The sequence below is a fragment of the Photinus pyralis genome, unplaced genomic scaffold (assembly GCF_008802855.1).
Source record: "Photinus pyralis isolate 1611_PpyrPB1 unplaced genomic scaffold, Ppyr1.3 Ppyr1.4_LG1, whole genome shotgun sequence".
In the NCBI taxonomy this organism is placed as follows: domain Eukaryota; kingdom Metazoa; phylum Arthropoda; class Insecta; order Coleoptera; family Lampyridae; genus Photinus; species Photinus pyralis.
Window position 1 is genome coordinate 19,974,716 of NW_022170249.1, and position 20,205 is coordinate 19,994,920.

The following is a 20,205-nucleotide window of genomic DNA, read 5'->3' on the forward strand; positions in this document are numbered from 1 at the left end:
GTGACCATCTGGATTAAGAAATAAATAATATTTACATTTTTCAACGTAACATAAGGTATTTAGTATTTATGAACTGTGTGTGCAATTGCAAATAATTCGTTCATTCAAGACAATTCATTCGAATGAATTACTTGTCCACTATCGAATTATTCGAATGGTTTGCGACTATCGAATAGTTCGATAGTTTTCATTCGAATGCGCGCATCACTAGTCATTAGTAGTGAACTAGGCGCTAATGCGCTTGCATGTTATTATGTAGTGTTATTTACCAAGCATTTACTCCAGTTTGACAAACGGATTGAGGTTAAATTGTTTGTTTTGTTTATGAGTTATTGAACTTTTGTTTAATTTTATGTAAAGGAATACCTAATGTTTGGCAATTTTAGTGTGTTCATTACTTAGAAATAAAGAATGCAGGTAGTTGTGGGAAAGTGGATTCTTCGGTTTCATGGCACAAGTAAGTTACAATGCAATTATCTGCAATTCATTTATGCCATACTTGTTATTAGATTCCCACGTGAAAAAAGCAACAAGAATCGGTGACTGCAAGCATGTGAACTATCTGAATTCGATGATGTAAAAACAAGGTTGGGTTCTCGTCATTTTAACCGTTATGACTGCATTGATTTGGATGCACGCAAGCATGATGGGGGCCACTTAACACCTAAAAGATTTCCAACTCGACAATGTTAATTTTATTTTAAAATCAGTAAATGTCTAATTTAATTGTGTTTCTTTGAACATTGGTAATGTATCACTTTGTATTATAGCTGATGTGAACTTATCCAATTTCATGTTATATTCAAGATTATAATCCCTATAGGTATATTATTTCAATTTAAGTTTGTAAATCGTTACAAAGTTTGCCTTCGAAGTTTAAGGGTGTAACCGTAAACAAACTCCGCTGAGGAAGCTCGAAAGTTCTCCGTGAAAATGCTACAGTTTCCAAGCAGAACGTACAGAGTACCTTGAACCAGAACGCACTGGGTGGCACGTGAGCGCTGATTTGAGTTGGCAGTGAAATCATTCAAGTAGGCCATTGACTGCTTGGTGGTCACTACAGGTCCCAAATCCTTGTGTGCCGAAAACAATGTTGAGGGCACAAAAAAGGGAAGATTCAAATTGTCGTCTCTGATCGGTGAAGATGCTAGTAGGGGAATCAAAGCGATATAGTCAACAGGTAAGAAACGCTTCGGCGGCGACTGGTGTTGAGAGGGTGGGCCTCGGCCATCTAGTATACTTATCTAAAGACATCACAGGATCAGACAATAGTGATAGGAGTCGGCAGGTGAAATAGGGCCAATGTGGTGAATATGAACCTGCATGAAGCGAATAGAAGTCTGGGTGAAGTTTCCGAATGGTGCGTGGTTGTGTTTACATATGGTAATTGCACACAATAATGGTTTAATAAAATTTTAACCCTATTTTCGAGTTATAGGTTATGAAATTTGAAATTGGCGCTACTTAAAAGTAGGCGGAGAGAAGTAAATATTTACTTAGGGAGTTTGCGCATAAATACAGAGTTGACGACTAAGGAATAGGGCAGCTCTCTTTTATGGCGAACAATTTGCACATTGCTATCGTACGCGGTTACCCATATACTTCTCTTATATATATGTTCTTTGTAGATTGTTTTACTTCAATAGCCTGCTTCAATTTAATAACTCAACTTTCCCAACTTCCTCCACCATTCTTCATAAAGGTAATCTGCGATCTGTGGGACCTGCAACAGTGGCCAACTTTTTAAAATGCTCATATTGGGTATATACCTAGTTATAAGAAATTCATAGTTTTGCAAAGTCTGTCCGTTAGCACGATATCTCGGAAATGAATCTACCGATTCCGATGAAATTTTGGCAGGTACATTCTTTATCAAAATGGTAGATCGGATTGAAATGGCAATATAGATGAACAATGGGGAAGGCCATTTTGACATTCCGTTAGTTACCGAATGGCATGAAATTCAAAATGAACATGGCTTTAGACATACGTATAATACGCAATGCCAAACTATAGCCATACCCAGAGGCTCGTTTGCTATATTTGTTTAATAATAATAATAATAATTGCACTTTATTGACTGAATATATGTAGTATAAAAAAAAAAGACGTATATATAATGTGTAAGTAAACAATCTCAGCCAAAAAGATCAATTCGCCTAAATGCAGAAAGGTCTGCATCAAGCGTTCTACCATTGACCTTGACAAACGAAAAAAAAAATTAAAAAAAACAATACACTCGAAAGTAAAGATAAAGAAACAAGAACAACAACAACAAAAAAGAAACTGTTGACAGTAATTCATACTCGTCGTGTAGCCAACATGTGCGCTTTTATCGTTCTTTTACGCATTTATTATTCTATTCCTTTTAACTAACAATGTAAAACCAATAAATTCTTTTCAAAACTATGAAACTCAAGTATGATAAATTTACGTACCCTGTATATAGCCGCCTATTCATAAATCGTGAGATAAATCCACTCCTACTTGGTTCATACAAATATGATGCTTCAATTGCATGCAAACATAACGGCCGCGCAGAGGAAGTTTGTACTTAAATTATTTTTATTCATCATATTTAGCTTCAGGATGTCTTAGACGAAATTTAAACAATTTTAATTTGAACTTTTTTTCTTCCAATTCAACTAATTTTTTTAAACTCTCATTAATTTCATTTAATACATTTAATTTAGTTCTTTCTGACTCTGCATTTTGTTCCATTATAGCCTGCATACCATTTGAAAGTGGAATTGCTGTGCTTTCAAATGGGTGCTCTATAGTTGAGCTTGTTGAAGCACCCGAGTGGCTTCGCTTTTTTGTTGGAGTTTCCACTTCTGAGTCGTCTGCCCTCGTTGTTTGTTCTTCACAAAACTCCATGTCCAGAGAGGACAAATCTTCTTTCTTGACCAAATCTGCGAAAAAGACAAAATTAGAAATTTTTAAACATAAAAGAGGCAATTCATTGATTACTGATTAGATGGTTTATTCTAAGAACTTAAGATTAAGGGGTCTTCTGAAATTTTGCAATTTTTTGGCCTTCCTTTCCCTATCCAAAAGTAAAGTAACATTTTAATCTAGTAGCGTGTGAATGCTCTACACTCAATGTTATTTTTGTCGAAATATCAAGTCGCTTTATTGTTTATTTATATTTTCTTTTGTGTGCGCTTCTTGATATTTGAACAAAAATAACATCGAGTGTAGAGCATTCACGCGCTATTTTTACAATATACCTTAAGGGGTTGATTCTATCCCACCAGATAAGCATAGCTTGTAAAACAAATTTTTTAAATCGGCATTAGTTTTACTTTTATTCGAGGTGCCTACATACAAAATGTCATCTTAACAAATAAAAAAATTGGGATTGCGCAAATACAACAATGAAGATTTAATTTCTACAGTTGTGTTTCAGGCGCCATTACCGTAAACAAAAGCTGCAAGTAATTCGCCGTTTGCAACCGTTCTCGACAAGATATTTGAATTATCTTTGCTGCGTCCGAATGCTTATTTAAAAGACGAGGGCAAATTAATATTTTAGAATTTCCAATTTCAATTTTTCAAGGCCGTTGAAAGTTTAATATTCTGCTATACCTACTTGCTTTAAGGGTGTTGGTGTGTGGTATGGTGTAATTCCACTTTTAGCTAATGGCAGAATACTCTTTAGTATTTCATTGCATTGTCCAAAGATCATACAACACTATAATAGATAGTAAGTGTATAAGCAAGTTATTTTGCGTTCTAAGTAGTTCTATAAAAATATGATAGAAGTACAAAGAATGGATATTGTCTAAAAGACAAGACACATAAACATGTTACATGACCTACTGAACTTTCCATTTATTAAGATAAAATTACATTTGGAGGTGGACGTCCCTCAAGAGTTCAGGACAAGATCGCCAATTATCTGTTGCAGATGGGTTGCTAGAATTAAAAAAAAAACATACTCTGGAAGGTTTACGCGTGCTCTTGGTATTTTTTTACCAACCAATACAACTCGAACACGAACTTGTTCATCCCCAAACGTCTCTTACCTGCTAAATTTGGGAATTTTTACAAAAATGTATATATAATGCCATGAGTTTTCAAATTTCAAAAGTATCCACTTGAAATCAAAAAAAATATTGACGGTAGACTCTTAGCAACAATTTAGACAATGAATAAGTTGATAAAATTAATAACAAAATGTACCTTCATAGGTATATAATGTTCTCATTAACTCTTGTTTCATTTCACCGGTCTGCTCTTTAAGTTGTCGATTTGGTTGGTTTTGTATGCAACTAATGTCCTGCAACCAATTTTCGGTTTCTGGCGTAACGATGGTCCCAGTAACAGCTGCAATTGATGTTGAAGATACAGGTGAAGTGGTTCTAGAGGGTCCTGGATACTGCTGTGTTTGAGTTGCAGGAGGTTCTTCTTCACTTGAAGGTTCAATCTTTATTACAGTCTTAACTTCGTAATGTGGTTTGGGAATTGCAGTTTTGGTTAAGTGGACTTTGCTTGCATTTAAGAAATCGGTATCGTTAAAATGATGGTCACAGACAACACGATTGTATAACGCTTCTGTAGGCATTCCTACCAACGTAGTGTTTCCTAAAAAAACCATACCTATATAAAGTTGAGCGAAAATGAAATTAGAAAAGAATTTCAACTGCAATTCTTGCTTGGCACCACATTAATTAGTTAGGGTTATAAACTCAGTTATAAATAAACAAGTAACGAGAAAATCAAATTTGTATGGTTGCAGATGCTTCAGCGCTAGGTCATTCCATAAATGAAGCATTCGTTCCGTTTACATCAATTGAAGTAGGTTTGCATAATTTAAGGGAAGCTTACCCCTTACTGTCAATGTATCAGTTTTCCATAATAAATAATAATTATTTTTTTTCGCACCAAATGATCTATAGTGGCGGTATGTAGACGGTTAGCAGGTAGCTGGTGGAGGACACTTAATATTAAAATAAAAACGTCCATCCACCATTCGAAACAGGGTATTTGCAAGGAAGACGCATGAACTACAGCAGCTCCTTCATGGGCAATTGAATGCTTGGTCTTCACACCACAAGAATGCTAATGAAAAATTGGAAGTAGCGTTGATAATAGTTTTAATTGCAAAAAATTTAAAAAAAGCTGTATTCATTGCTGTTGGGGCAATCCCAGGCAAACACATTTCAAACAAACAAAAATAAATAAAATTCAAAAATAAATAAAAAAGAAAGAAAACAAATACTGTAATGATAAAAAATAATAGTAATAAAGGTAGCATTCCGATGAAATATTGGAATGATAAAAAATATCAGTTGAAATTGGAGAAAGAGGTATTGTGGAATGATAAACAAACATTCCGATACCAGAATGATACAAAAAAAAAACATTTCAATGAAAAAAGTTAAAAGAGCATTCCAATGATGCCGGAATGATGAAAAACTTTCCAATGGAAAAAAGATTCTGGAACCATAAAAAACATTCCGATGATTCCGGAAAGAAAAAACCATTCCTATGAAAACACTCCGAAAAAAACAGAAGCCTGTTTCGCTCGTTTAAATTTTCAGATCTGAGAAATCGCCACGGGGATGCACCCTTGACAGGAGAGTCGGAAATTCGCAAACATAAGGGACTTCGCACGCCACTTCCAGGAAAGACAGTTGAGAATTAGAGCAGTTTTATCGAGTTATTGTTTCTGTGCAGTAAAGACCCATTGTAAATTGTATCCCCTAACTTTTACATAAATACTACATTTTCTAGGACGTAAGAAACAAAAAAAAGCTTTTCGCCCTAAGGCGAGTAACTTTAGTGCATTTTCTATATTTTGATTAGTACCTACTTGCCAAAAGGCCACAGCTGTTTTTCTTTACTAGAATCATCTATGGGTAGAATTTCAAAGAAATGTCTCCATAAATAAGAAAGTTGGCATAAACTGCGCATGCGCACACATAATTTTTACTATATGCGATATATTTGCCTTTCCTAGAAATACTTTGGTTAAAAAAATATACGTGACATGTATTAGGACTAAATTATCCAAGTAGCACGACTTATGCAAACGAGTGCATCGACAATTTGTATCACAGATAAGTGAAATTAATTTTTCATGAAACTTTTCCATGCTTTAGCTTTTGCGACCTTATTGTTGTAAAACAGTTCCCAGTGAAACTAGTTTTATACGGTTGCGCTTTTGGCAACAATGAAGGCCGCAAATGTTAAAGCAGCGAAAGGTTATGTTGACTGCTTAAGACAGGTACCTACCATCCATCTCTCTTCCTAACTATTGAAGAGTTCCCTTTATTTCACTATATGAAAACAAATATACACGCATAAATCTCCGCCTTTGAGACGATGTGGTTAATCCCAAAAATAGCGAATTTCATTTACCACATATTATAATCTGCGTTCATGTTTAATTGAGAAATTACAATAAAATAATAACAATAAATAATATTGAGATTACTACGAAGCGCAAACATAATTTCTTCACCATGAAACGCAAAATGTAGTTCTCAAACAAAATATTTTGGACCTTTGGTTTGGTTGGAACAAGATATATTTTCATCCTTTTTTTTCCTGTGCCCTGTATATTTTAATTACATAATTTTGAGTTTCAATCACAGACATATGCTATAGATTCTATGGTTTTAATATGAAATAGAATATAGAACATATTCTATGAAATGTTACAAATATAAGTTCGTTTTTATGAATTGAATAATTGTTATTTGAATTTATCACTCGAACCTGACATGTCTGCGGGTTTTTTCCGAAATTTTTAATTTTACCTGCATCTCCCATAAACTATGTATTTTCCTTTTCTTTCAGTTTACTACATGCACTGTATGTAAACAATCTGACTAAGAAATGAGATATTTACCAGAGTTCAGTATCCATTGACGAGCACGAATTTCATCCTTCGGAATTCTGTGATGATGCAAACCCGGCTGATGTTCTTTAGATTTTTTGCAGTTTATGAATACACATTTGTCTCTCTTCCCCATGTCTTTATAATTCAAGAGCACTTAATGGTATTTTGTAAATGAAACATCCACCCGTCTAGGTATTCGCCAATCTGTTTGGATGAAGACGCTACGTGGGAGTATTACACTATCTAAACTAACATACTATAAGTCTGACAAGTTAAATTAGAAACGAAGGTATTTTAATTTACAGTAAAGTACATACAATGGTACAATCAAGCATATTGCACCAGATTTCAGAAACCCACACAGGTCACAGCCCTTTGTTCTAAAAATAACTGTGCTTTATAGCATTTCCCCTTCCTTTCTAGTCAGGTAGTTTGTACTATTGTGCTAAAAACATAGCCTATGAGGACAGAGAGTGGACTTATTCTAGAGGACAAATTACGAGGGACAAAAATTTATACCTACAAGTGTGGTCTATCTAGTGTAGTATGATCTTTGTGTGGTTGTAATAAATGTAATATATGTTTCAAGGTTGCATTAAGCCTTGCTTAGTGAAAAAAAAGTTGTAGTTCTGGAATGGTACCTGCTATTATACAACAGTACGTGAACAACAACAGTACATTACTTCCATGCAATCAAAAATGAGTTGCCGAGTCACCTTTGGAATTTTTGTTTACATGTAAAATCGTAGGTACTTAACTTGCAAACTTCCAAAGGAGACTCGACAGCAACTCATTTTTGATCACCCGTTATTAATTACCATAGATTGCAAGTGGATCATCAACTGTTACCGAGTGAATAGGATAAATATTATTCACGTCATGGACTACAGTATTTCCTAGTATTTCTAGCAATTTCAATTCTAGATCGGTAAGTGGTTTGTCATGCAATTCTGTTGTGGAAGCTCGAACAAGTCGTGCCCTTTTTTTGACGGCCGACTTCCAGTCACAAAAAATCTAAAACAAAAATCTACTAAAACCACTCTGCATTTCACTTAGGTATACCCTCTTCCATGCATGCGTATCTCGCTGAGGACCGCCGACTCTATTTAACGATAAAGTAAGGTTCTTCCAGGTATCCTCGATGATATTGAGATTGTCTTGGGAAACCCTTTTACAACGAAACACTTCATTCCGTGCTAACTCTTCCAAGAAGAGCATATACTGGCGCCTACTGGTTTTCGGTGCACGTTTCTTGACTTGTTCCATATCAGGACTACCTGTAATTTTACATTTAGGCATATTACTGCACACAGCAAGTAGATTAATCGCAAAAATTTGGTAATTTACGACTGGCCGCTTTAACGATTGTCGCTAATTAACGTCAAATATTTCTACTTACGGGTACAACTTTTTATTGTTAAAATGGTTAAAATAACGATTATCGGTTACGAACGATGCCGTACTGTCAAGTTTACGTGAGAGGTGAAAGAGGAAATTTACCTGAGCAATTGGCATCGCCGCCATTTTAACTACGAACAACGAGATTGGGGATTCAAACAAACTTTTCCACCATGATTTTTTAAGGGCGTTATTCAATTACACCAAAACTATATGAAATATTGCAGAATCAAAATCAATTGAATAGAGTAGAATGGAAACTCATATAATTTAAATAAAAGCCCAAAATGTGTAACTTATATCGATTTTATTTATCCTGCTATAAAAATGTGAAGACCTCCTGATGGTATGTTCCCTTCGTTGAACGGGATTTTATTTAAATTATATGGGTTTCCTATGTGCTCTATTCAATTTTATACTAGATGTTGATGCTGCAGTCGCTGCAGATGAGCCCAATATTTCATGTAGGTACCTAGTTTTGGTGTAATTGTTGTTAATCTGAGAATTGTACCTATTTGTATATTCAATCAGAACTCGTAAACTTTTACTTTCAGTTGTAATTAATATAAATTAAGATCGTATTTGTACTTTATTGTTGAGCTAATGATGACAGGCTTGCTGTTGAAGCGCGTTCAAGGTTTAAAAACATTATTGTGGTTTATTGGTAGGTATCTTTATTTTACTTTTGCAACAGCCACAAACTATAGTTCCATACTTGTCATATCACACATAATATTGAAAATTCAAGTTATGGCGACGCAAACACATCTCGTTGCTCGAATGGGTCAATGTTTGAGATCTTGGATTGATCTCCGACTCTTCGAATAAAGGACCATCAGGTTGTTTCGCAACCAACGAATAATTTTATTGTTCACATTATATAAATCGATTACTTTGAGTAGATAAGTTACAAGTATTTTGTTGACGACTGATTTTGATAAGACTCAAAATGTACCTAACTGCTCAAGGCTAACTACGTAACATACTATGAAAAACTCCTTTATTGCGTCCATATGGTCGACAAGGCAGCCGTTTTGCATGGTCACATACGTTATACATAAATTAACTAAATTCTGACAACTTTATAGGTATATAGAAATTAGTCAGCGCTTTTCCTTTAAACCCAACTTAGGTTTAAATGGGACGGAAGCCGTAAATAACATATTGAAATGCTGCTGAATTTGTATACAAGGTTAATTTGTGATAAAAAGAAAGAATTATTCTAGGCCTAACAAGTCATGTATAGTAAAATAAAATGCTATGTTACCTACTTATAGAAAATTTAAGTATCAGTTTCCGGCGACCATTTTCTCCACAACGAGATACCAATTTATACTATCGGAATTTGAGTTGTGTTCTGTTTGACGGGAAACCGGGAAACCGGAAAATCTGCCACTGGAAGAACAATTAATACCTAGAGATTTTGACAAGCACCACCCATAATAGTTATTTATGTATTAAGGGCATAATAGTGATGTTTATATTCTCGAGGGCGACGAGTTAAAAAGCTCGCCGAGAGTATAAACATCAGTTTATGCCCGTGGTACATACACAATTTTATGTTTTACAAATAGTTTTCTTCGTCAAAATTCGTTTACAAAATAATTCATCATGTTTGATCGAGTATGCGTGGTTCGAATTTGTTAATGTGATTGAAACCATCCAAACGTCAAACGTAATTTTAAATAATTCAATTCATCGTGAACCCAGAACAAGTTCTATGATCGTGAATGAGCAAGAAGTTCCAGAAACTATACGAAATAAGGGCAATCTTGTGATTTAGTAGGTATTCACAATTAATAATTGACGTTTTTAATTTTCAATGACCTGCAAATATATGTATGTTTTGTCATTAACTATAAATGAGTTACTATGGTGATACTGAGTGTTTTCGGTTTTGCGCATAAGTTGACGATAAATGTCTATTTTCGAAATAATCTCACTACTTGAGGTTATTTGATATTCATAAAATTTATTTGGCAGAGTAAAATCACTGGGAGAGGGAAAGACTAAGCATTAGTATAAAAGAATGGGCATTCGTCGATATTATTATTAAGTAGAGCGTTCGCAATACTAACAGCTTAAAAATGAAATTCGTGGGTTTGATTCTTGTCGTAGCTAAGGCGTAAGTACTATTTTTTGCTATTATATAATGTCTTATAGAATTAGTCCGGCTTTATTAAGTGACATTAATTATAAATCGTATTATGTACATATATGTACAATATCATTTACATTATCCGCATAAAAATACAGTTTGTTTCTTTTTTTAGCAGATCTGGAGCCAAGTGCTGTCCGGAATAGCAGGCAGCAGGAACGTACAGTTTTTTGTCTACATAGAATTTTAATTACTATGTATAGAGTTGAATAAAATGTAGATTACATATTGACGTTTAATTTAAATTGAATAAAACACATTACAAGACGTATGTAATAAACAGGAGCGGACCAAAATTGAACTTTGTGAAACGCCGCACATCTCTTCATTGCAATCTAAAGAGCTAACACCATGTGACACTAGCTACCTGATATCTCCCCTTTAGAAACTTAGAAGTACCTAACACCATTGAATAAGTGATAATTGGTAATAGTGCTCCTAAGTCAATATAATTTATTTATTTATTATCCCTTTCTTGTTCTGGACCCTAAAAAGACTTGCGCCCAATTACAGTGACCCGCATAGGTCATGCTTTTTAGAGGTGTCTCTGCAGAAGGTCTTAAGTTGTTCTATACTACTCCGGTAGATAGGTACCTTACGAACTAAGAAAACTGCAGGAAAACCTAATTCGGAATAGCCGGCAGAATGCTCGAAATTGGTCTAAGGAAAATACAAAATTATTACCTCAGCCCAGATTCGAAGACCCGACCTCCGGCTTTATAGCCCAACGCTGTACCATTGAACTACATAATGAAGAATTAATAACAGAGCGGAATGTCTGATGATGCCGGACGCCCGCGAAAAGTAGTATCAAGATGTAATTTTGCAAATCAGCGCTGTTTCACAACTATATAGTTTATAATAAACACTTATTATAACTCGGGGAGAATACTGAACAATTTTCCTGTAGGCTGTACAATGACTTTTCAAAAACTTTACATACATACTGGCAAGACACTGATTGAACGCAGGTCAAGCAGGCCAAGGGATTAAATTTTTTGGGTAGTGAGGGTACCTTAGCTATTTTTCAAAATTCGGGTACAGCGCTGTATGGAGATTTGACCAGATAAAAGATAACTGGTAAATGGTAATATATGAGGAAATCACCAACAGTGTTAGAATGGAGTGCGCTGCTCGTATGATATCTTCACCGACAATTCATTTGAAATTAAAATTGCTTGCAATGTTGGGTAATCGTTGACTTGTTTAATGAGAAAGACGTGTAAGTAACACCTTTAATTTTCCTAAATTCTTAATTGGTTGTATATTGTAACGTAAATTTAATTACGTGCTTTATTTATTTACAACAAAGGGGCATCGCATTTCAATATTTCCTCATTTTCCGGACTTTTATGTAAATAACTATTTAATTGCTGCAACTGTAGCAAACCGTTGTCCTCCAGGTGGATGGAATTTTACATGCACGTAAGTTTAATCTCTGAAAATCGACTTTCGGGAAGATTTTTACGTAGTGGTTTTGAATTCCGGGATATCTGCACTATTTTTGTCGATGTCGACTGGATATCTTCTTTATGGAAATTTTCTAATTCACTCTGAATGGTACCATAACCAAGACGCTAGTTGGCTAATACAAGAACGCATGCTGTTTACAAAAAACGCTGGGGATGAAGAAAAATCGCAAGCTCCTTAAAAAATGTTTCAAAATGGAATGTTATGCTTTCGTCGACGTTGCCAATGGAAGTCGTCTTGAGCAACGTTTATCAATTATCGCCCCGAAAGGAAACTGTAGAAACTGTAACAAGTTAAAAAGTAATCGTAAACGATTTACATAAAGCGCATTTCCACTTGCATTCATTTCCCATTTGTAAGATGCAACTTCTGTTAAAATCGTAAAAATCCGGCCACAAATATAGCGTTGCACATGAGCAATCCATTGTTGACGTGCTACTTCAATTTCAGTTTATGAGAAGAATTTCATTTCAATGCTTTCTAAATAAGAAAGTTGGAACTGCGCATGCGCAAACCTAAATTTTAAAACTAATGTTAGATTTTCCTTTGTTCCAAGCGCCTAAGTATCACATTTCACTTAAATAGTTCCATAGATAAAAAAGTTGGCACTGCGCATGCGCAAAACCAAATTTTGAAATTGGCGTTTGATTTTCCTTTATTCGAAGTGCTTATGTATCAAATTTCGTTTAAATTCTTCCATAAATAAAAAGTTGGCACTGCGCATGCGCAAAACCAAATTTTGAAATTGGCGTTTGATTTTCCTTTATCCCAAGTGCCTATGTATCAAATTTCGTTTAAATTCTTCCATAAATAAAAAAGTTGGAACTGCGCATGCGCAAAACCAAATTTTGAAATTGGCGTTTGATTTTCCTTTATCCCAAGTGCCTATGTATCAAATTTCGTTGAAATTCTTCCATAAATAAAAAACTTGGCACTGCGCATGCGCAAAACCAAATTTTGAAATTGGCGTTTGATTTTCCTTTATTCGAAGTGCTTCTGTATCAAATTTCGTTTAAATTCTTCCATAAATAAAAAAACTTGGCACTGCGCATGCGCAAAACCAAATTTTGAAATTGGCGTTTGATTTTCTTTTATCCCAAGTGCCTATGTATCAAATTTCGTTTAAATTCTTCCATAAATAAAAAAAGTTGGCACTGCGCATGCGCAAAACCAAATTTTGAAATTGGCGTTTGATTTTCCTTTATCCCAAGTGCCCATGTATCAAATTTCGTTTAAATTCTTCCATAAATAAAAAAGTTGGCACTGCGCATGCGCAAAACCAAATTTTGAAAATGGCGTTTGATTTTCCTTTATTCCAAGTGCCTATGTATCAAATTTCATTCAAATACTTTTATAAGTAAAAAAGTTTGCAATTCGGTTTATAAATGGTCGAGATGCGAAAAGGGCCCTGTGAATTTTGAATCGATTCGATTCAACTTTTGGCATTGCGTATTATATGGCTAAAGCTATGCCCATATTGAATTTCATGCAATTTAGTTCATAACTAACGGAGATGTAAAAGCGATCGAACATTTCTAAACAAAGTTATCGTTCACACGGACAGATAGATGGACAGACAGACAAAGGAACAGACGGAGAAATCAACCGGCAGGCGAGAGATAGCAATGCAAAATTATAAACGATCTCTAGGATCGTTAATAAACGGCAAAAGTGTAAAATTATGGAACATGTAAAAAACGGTTTTTTTTGTTTTTTTTACAATAACTTTTTTTGTAAGCGGTACAGAAAAAAATCCTTCCTTGGTGCAAGACTCGACACCATAACGAACCAAATAGCGAAAAAAGTAGAACAATAGCTCTTAAGATAAAAAACTAGTAGCGTCGCAAAGTTAGCGGACGGACGGACGGACAAAGTGGCCACAATAGCGCATTTTTTTTAAATTTTTGTGGAAATGCGCTAAAAAGGAATTAAATTTTTTACAAGTACAAGGACAACGCCTTAGTACTTACTGAGATAACCTACAGCACACAGCGCTTGGAGCGGATATAAAGAAACTGGGTCAATGGCTCATTATGTTAACTTTTCTTTTCTTCAATTAATCAAGTTTAAAATTAGTGGGTGATTCCTCGTCAAGGGATTATACTGATGTTTTTTAAAATTTTGAAAATGTGAGTACTTTTAGCTTTACTAAGCGATTGAAGCATGATCGATTTGTTTCAGGTGGTGTTTAGGGCATGCAATACCGGGATCGCAGGATCCCGAAATCCCTGGCTCCCGCAGCATTTTTGCGGGATCAATCCCGCACATAAATGAAGTCGACCAAGAAGGGGACGACTGTTTAGTTTGTTAATGAAACGCATAACGGAGAAGTTATTTTTTAAATAATTGTTAAACTTTTTTCGTTAAAAATGTACCTACTATGATTTTTGAGGCACTTTAGAAGTTCACCTTTTTTTGAGATCCAAGAAGGCTGAAGGTACTTTTTTGTTCAATATTGTGATAATTAGCGATTTATTTTAATACAGAAATTAACCGCACAAAATTGCTTATTTGCCAATTATTTATTTAAAATTTTGCGGGATGCCGCAAATACCGGGATCCCGCGGGATTAACATCTAACGATCCCGCAAATACCGGGATTGAGATTTTGCTGCAGTATTGCATTCCCTACCCCTAGTGGTGTTATAAATGTAACTGTGTGTGTAACTCTTTCAGGAATTGCAACACGTTAATTAACGCAGTCGATCGTGGATCGGAATGCAAGTATTTTGACTCCTCAAGCAATCGTTTTAGAGTGAATCGCTAGAAACACCGGAACAGAGTCCTCTTCCTATACTGGTGAGTTCGTCATTAAAGGTAAGATGCTTATGTTTATGTTGTGGAATACTTGTACTTTCATTATCGACGCTATTTGTTCGTATGAATTAGAATTAAATAGGGATCTCAAGTTTAATTTTGTAAGAAGTAATTTCGTTACTTTTAAATAAAGCACTGGATTATTTTCTTGTGAGAAACTATTATATTTTATCGCTTTCCCAGTTTCATACAAAAGGAAGCTTCAATCATTTAAAGAAACTAGGTGTCCGAATTCCTAAGACAAAAAACTGTCATTTAAAATACGTTAGGTATGTACGCACAAGTAGAGAACGTCAGCACAGTTTTATGCAGTATCGACTAGTTACTATGGATACAATAAACAAAACAAAATCTCGATGAATCCATGGCCTACTACTTAAAAACAGGAAGGATTTTTATTGATTTTCATGGCTAAATATATGGGTTACTTATGATACATCATGTAATCGGGAAAAAGAAGGTAAAAAATTATCAAAGTCCTCGTGTGAGATCGAAGGGACTTCAGCGCATTTTTGTGTGGCAGATCAGTATTCTATTAGCCACTTTCGACTCAACCATCAATAACAGATCTTGTCGAAGGCTACTACATTCACTAACTGTTTCCCACTTTCCGCGTGCACCCGCAATTCGCTTTTAAAGTTAAAATCGTGTCGGGGGCTACCACATTCCCTTTGACGGTAGCCACTTCCGACGTCCCCTTCACCCACCCGCAATTCGCTTCTATTGGCGACACGAGAAAGAGAGACAGCGATTCGAGATTTACGAAACGTTAAACCGCGTGAGTTCGCAACGGAAGGTAAAAGCCCCCCGAAGTTGACTACTTCTCGAAGACGCGCGCGCGCGCCTCGCAAAATGTCGTTAATTTCGCCCATAGGACAAAAAACAAAATTCCGCCACGCAGGAGTTGTGCGCGTTTACAACATCTTTCCGACGACACCAATTTGAAAAGAATCGGACCAAAACTGTAGTAGAAGATAGGAAAAAACTGAAAAACCTTCATGTTAGTATACTACGCTCGAGGATGACGCCCAGATGTCGCCAACCCCACATCATATAGCCATGTCCCTAAGGTTGACAAATTTCACGGCCTTGTAGATACACGTACACCCGTTGCCTTTCTACAAGAGTTCTTCTACGCGCCCACATTTGCAGCCAGCCAGCCAGCCAAAGTGAGATTAAAAGCTACTTTTTACAAATAAATTTGCAAAAATGCGCTAAAAATTGACGCAAAGATATACAGGTGTTACTTTTAAAATAACATTGTCACTGATTGTGAATTTTGACTATTATAGTGGACGCCTATTTAAGCGCCCAATTTTCAACTTACTCATGCCAGTGAGAAAAGTCTAAGAAATTAGAATAAAAACAGCTATATCTGATCATTTATTAATTTATTAATGCAGAGATTATTTATTTTGGTAGTAGTGGGTGTTTACCATGAATGAAAGTACATTGATACTGAGATAGATAGATTAAATATAAAAGTTGTAGGAATGACAACGAGTCATCTTACTATATACCAAAAAATACAGTAACGCACCATGGATAGCTAAGCGATAACAAAATAATATATAGATATATGTTTTAAATAGAACACCCTGTATTTTATTTTATTTTCGTAATGTCCATATTTTTCTGAATTCAAAGATATACCACACCATACCTCTACCTTAAACCATTGTTGAGTTATTAAACAATTAAAATGGTTGATATGCTACTATTACTTGCCGTTTGGGAAATTATTATAATTAAAGTCGGCCATGAAGTATTATTATACAGTATACACGGTGCCCATTATGTATGGAATATATAGTATATATCTCTGTAAATATCGACTGTAGGTATACAAAATTTTTCTATATGAAAGTTGTTTAACATTTTAATTCCCATAATAAGGAAGCATTCAGTTGTTTTTATTTCAGAAAACAAAACAAAAACAAATGAGTAACGAATTTTTTTAAATGGCAGTGCACCTTTTCATTAGGCTCATTTGATAGCGACGTTTTTCCTTTTTCGATGATAAGAACATGTAAGTACCCTTGTTCAAGAATTTTTTTTTTAATTTATCATAATTAGATAAATAACATTAATCCAGATATCCTACATCAAAATAAAATAAATGAACGTGTACGGTTCTTATTAAATCTTGAAGACAAAACGAAATTAGCAGTAAAATGGTTTTCATCGCAATGAATGTTCAAAATGTTAATTGCAAAGCAGTAGCATAATCTATCACAAAATGCTTCTTCTACACGGTTGCTAACGTGTTACGTCATTGAAAATAAAAAAAACTCTATTAAATTAGCCTGGTGAAGGTATGCATTGCTATTTAAAAAAATTCAATTGTTTTTGGTTATTCGTTTGTTTTCTGAAATAAAAACAATGCAATTCGGCCTTATTATGTAGCCCAGGCACTTTAGGTTAAAAAATAGACAAAATTAGTAACTAGCTGATTTTTGGTGAGTTGTTAGTGTGTGATAAACTAAGTATTTTCTGAAAGTTCCCCTCATTTCCTCCGCTTGCTTCACCCGGTGGAGCAATAAAAAAGACCGAATACAATAATATCGCTATTGCGGCTCCATCTCCGGCACAGTTTTGGTGGTTGTGTACTTAAATTGTTCAGAATAGTAGTGGTTATGCTAAAGAATAACCACTACAACAATTCATGGCATTTATAACGGTTTTCTTTAAAATGTTTGGTAATTTTTGTGACGTTACAATGAAACATAAAAAAATTGCAGTCTCTAGCACAGATACCACCCGCACACCAGCGTATGCGCAATTCTACCCATTTATGCCTAAGATTATGTGTACCAAATTTGAGTCCAATCCGGTTCAGCCGTTTAGCCGGAAATGAGAGTACCTACAGACGAACCGACAGAGCGACAGACCGACATCATTGAGATTTTGTTTGATGTTTGATTCCTGGATCCTGGTGCTCCAAAACGTGCATTTCCGTCAAAGAAGTGGGGGGTCATTTTTGACTCCATTGAAATACCTCCCTTACTCGCAGTGCTTCCAGTTATCCAGGTATTTAAACATCCAAACGCTGATCCAGAGATCATTGCTGAAGCTGGAGAACGCTTCCTTTTAGAATTATACGGTTACATATCAGTTATGTGAAAAGTAAAAAAAAGCATGTCAAATAACTTATAGATGTAGGATGATTCACAAAATCGGCATATAAGAGTAAATTTGATATTGCGTCGCTACCACCAACAGAAGCAGCAACACGTGAACATTTGTTCCGAACCAATCGCCAGATTCAGTAGAGGAATGTAACAAAATGCAGAGTAATGGGGATGGAAGATGGAACAGAAACATGTACATTCTTGTTACTACACTCGAAACCCAGCTCCAGAAACCTTATTAAAACTGATTATATTTTGCAAAAGCAAAAATGGATCCAGAAAATCTGGGTTAAAATGCTCCGTTATATGCGGGAATTGTGGTGGTAGGTACCAGAGGTAATAATTCGCATCAGGTCCTATCACATGATAGCGATGATGAAGAAACTGATGACTGTTTTAGCGCAAATGTATGATGGAAACAAAAACCAAGAGGATCGCGATTAATGTGATAATCCCATCGCGAATGATGCAGCAGAAATTTCGATCTAAGGAATTCCTGCTTCGTCGGCGTTTCAAGAAATAACTCACCACTTACAGAACCAGTTCGACTCGCCAACTCGATGAGCTCGACCTCGCGCTACACTCCATCAGTCAGAAGACCCACATCCGCGCTCAACGACAACGCTCACCGCGTGCACTTCGGTCCTTTTGTGAAACGGATTCAAGGACGCAAAATGAAAATTTGAAGCAGTATTCCCGAAAAACTGGAAATACAGCCCTGTGCAGCATATTGATTTGATCTTGCTTGATCAATAATGAAAGCTTAGATACCGAAGCCGAACGTTTGTTTATTTGGATATTTGAAAGAGGCATATCTTTGACAAGTCTAGCAATTTTGTCAACGACTCCAAAACATCTTTCTGCGCAATGGATAGTATTTTATTGTCAACAGAAATTGATTTATACATCGACACTATGAAAGCACAAGATATGGCAAGTCTTGGTAGTAAAAGGTACATTTTGGATTTAAAAGAAGTATGCTCGCAAGTACCTAATTCCATTTCAGCTGGTTAGAATGGCATCAACGATTGCAAAAACTAAACCAAGAAGCACTTATAGAAGCAGCAGCTGTAAAAGAAGAATACGTACAGGAGGCATTGGTATCATTTGGGAAAGTAAGTTTTGCGTTTTTGTAATTCACTCAAAATTAATGTTGGTAATAGATCATGATATTGGTGCATGAAGCTATACTTTCAAATGTATGGAAACGCAAAGTGCTACCTCTTCTTTTACGAATGGAAAATGATCCGCCTTGCACTTTTGTCGCATATTCGGTTCTTTATCATGAAGCCGTTTGTGTAGCATTACTAGAACTTGTCACGTATCACGCAAATGCCGCTCAAGCATTAGGCGATGCTGCAGCAGATCTTTTACACTACTCGTACGGTACGGTATCTCAACTGCTTGTACTTAAGGAAAATAGCGAAAACGAAGATAATAGCAAGGTAGAGCTGATCCGACAGCGAGACGATTTAGCGTTTGATATTGGTATACGATCTTTAACGATTTTAAGATACCTTGGAGACTGCTTAGATAGGTAAGATTCTGAACTTTTTTCTTTTGCAAACAATTGTCTAAGTGTTTTTATAGATTACCTTTAGCAGTTACAGCTCGAATGTTTGGGATCGATGATGTACCTGTACTACTGACACAGATGTTAGTAGAAAGACCTTGGATTAGAAAAGGTAAGCAATACGTGGGCGGTAAATGGATGGACTGGGACGGCGAATCCGTAGCAAAAGTTGAAGCGCAAGTATGACCATTTATGTTAATGTGACATTCACAGATAGTGTTAGGTATGGTTGGCACTACGTCAGTTGTTATTAGACCCTTCGTGCCCTTCACACTACAATATAACCGACGCGAGACGTAGACAGCTCATGAGACTCCAGCAGTTTTTAACCCCAGTTTTGATCGATCAAATCTCACCACTCATCGAGCTACAACAATGGGTGTATAGGCTATCGGTCGCGGATCAACCCTGCGCACCTCCAGTGCCCATCTTACTTGAAGTAATGCTCGAAATTCAAGACAGAATCATGGCCACCTGTGAAGGAAAATGGAAAAAAATCGCAAGGCAACAATTGCCACAAATTTTTAGTAAAAACCACGACGATATTGTGCAAACCGCCCAATGGTAAGTGTTCTTCCTGTTAACTTAAGTCAGTTGAGCCCATGGCGTTTTAGCTTAAGCGAGGCGTATAATGCCGAACTACTCGAAAAGTTGGAAGATATCAATAAAAAACCCGAGAAAAGTTGCGTTAAATGCGGAAAAGGGGCTATGCAGCGTTGTTCCAGGTGTAAAAGTATTTGGTATTGTTCTCGTAATTGCCAAGTTACTCATTGGTCTACTCATAAGGATGATTGTAATGCTGCATAAG

At 35.7% G+C, this 20,205-nt stretch overlaps 2 protein-coding genes and 2 long non-coding RNA genes across 7 annotated transcripts; 3 read left to right on the plus strand and 1 right to left on the minus strand.

Moving 5' to 3' along the window:
* Positions 1–1,500: 1,500 nt before the first annotated feature.
* LOC116160084 lies at positions 1,501–9,653 on the minus strand. 4 transcript variants are annotated; one of them, XR_004143128.1, is made up of 6 exons: positions 9,520–9,653; positions 7,913–8,127; positions 7,669–7,864; positions 4,186–4,587; positions 2,439–2,912; positions 1,501–1,723 (listed from the first exon to the last, which is right to left on the minus strand). XR_004143128.1 is itself a non-coding variant. In XM_031473224.1 (5 exons), the coding sequence occupies exons 2-5, from the start codon at positions 8,114–8,116 to the stop codon at positions 2,566–2,568; spliced, it is 1,149 nt and encodes a 382-aa protein (XP_031329084.1). In that variant the 5' UTR covers positions 8,117–8,127; positions 8,250–8,372; the 3' UTR covers positions 1,741–2,565. The 4 variants fall into 4 exon arrangements, 1 of the variants encoding a protein (XP_031329084.1); XR_004143127.1 differs by lacking the exon at positions 9,520–9,653 and adding an exon at positions 8,351–8,545; XR_004143126.1 differs by lacking the exon at positions 9,520–9,653 and adding an exon at positions 8,250–8,372.
* Positions 9,654–10,139: 486 nt separating this feature from the next.
* On the plus strand, positions 10,140–10,673 carry LOC116175759. The gene is made up of 2 exons (XR_004146352.1): positions 10,140–10,373; positions 10,522–10,673. It is a non-coding gene; the product is annotated as an uncharacterized LOC116175759 (long non-coding RNA).
* Positions 10,674–11,743: 1,070 nt separating this feature from the next.
* LOC116159850 lies at positions 11,744–14,693 on the plus strand. Its single transcript, XR_004143072.1, has 2 exons — positions 11,744–11,831; positions 14,553–14,693. It is a non-coding gene; the product is annotated as an uncharacterized LOC116159850 (long non-coding RNA).
* Positions 14,694–17,420: 2,727 nt separating this feature from the next.
* On the plus strand, positions 17,421–20,205 carry LOC116158785 (zinc finger MYND domain-containing protein 10). The gene is made up of 6 exons (XM_031471624.1): positions 17,421–18,777; positions 18,831–18,939; positions 18,988–19,361; positions 19,415–19,577; positions 19,621–19,961; positions 20,012–20,205. The coding sequence occupies exons 1-6, from the start codon at positions 18,692–18,694 to the stop codon at positions 20,202–20,204; spliced, it is 1,266 nt and encodes a 421-aa protein (XP_031327484.1). The 5' UTR covers positions 17,421–18,691; the 3' UTR covers position 20,205.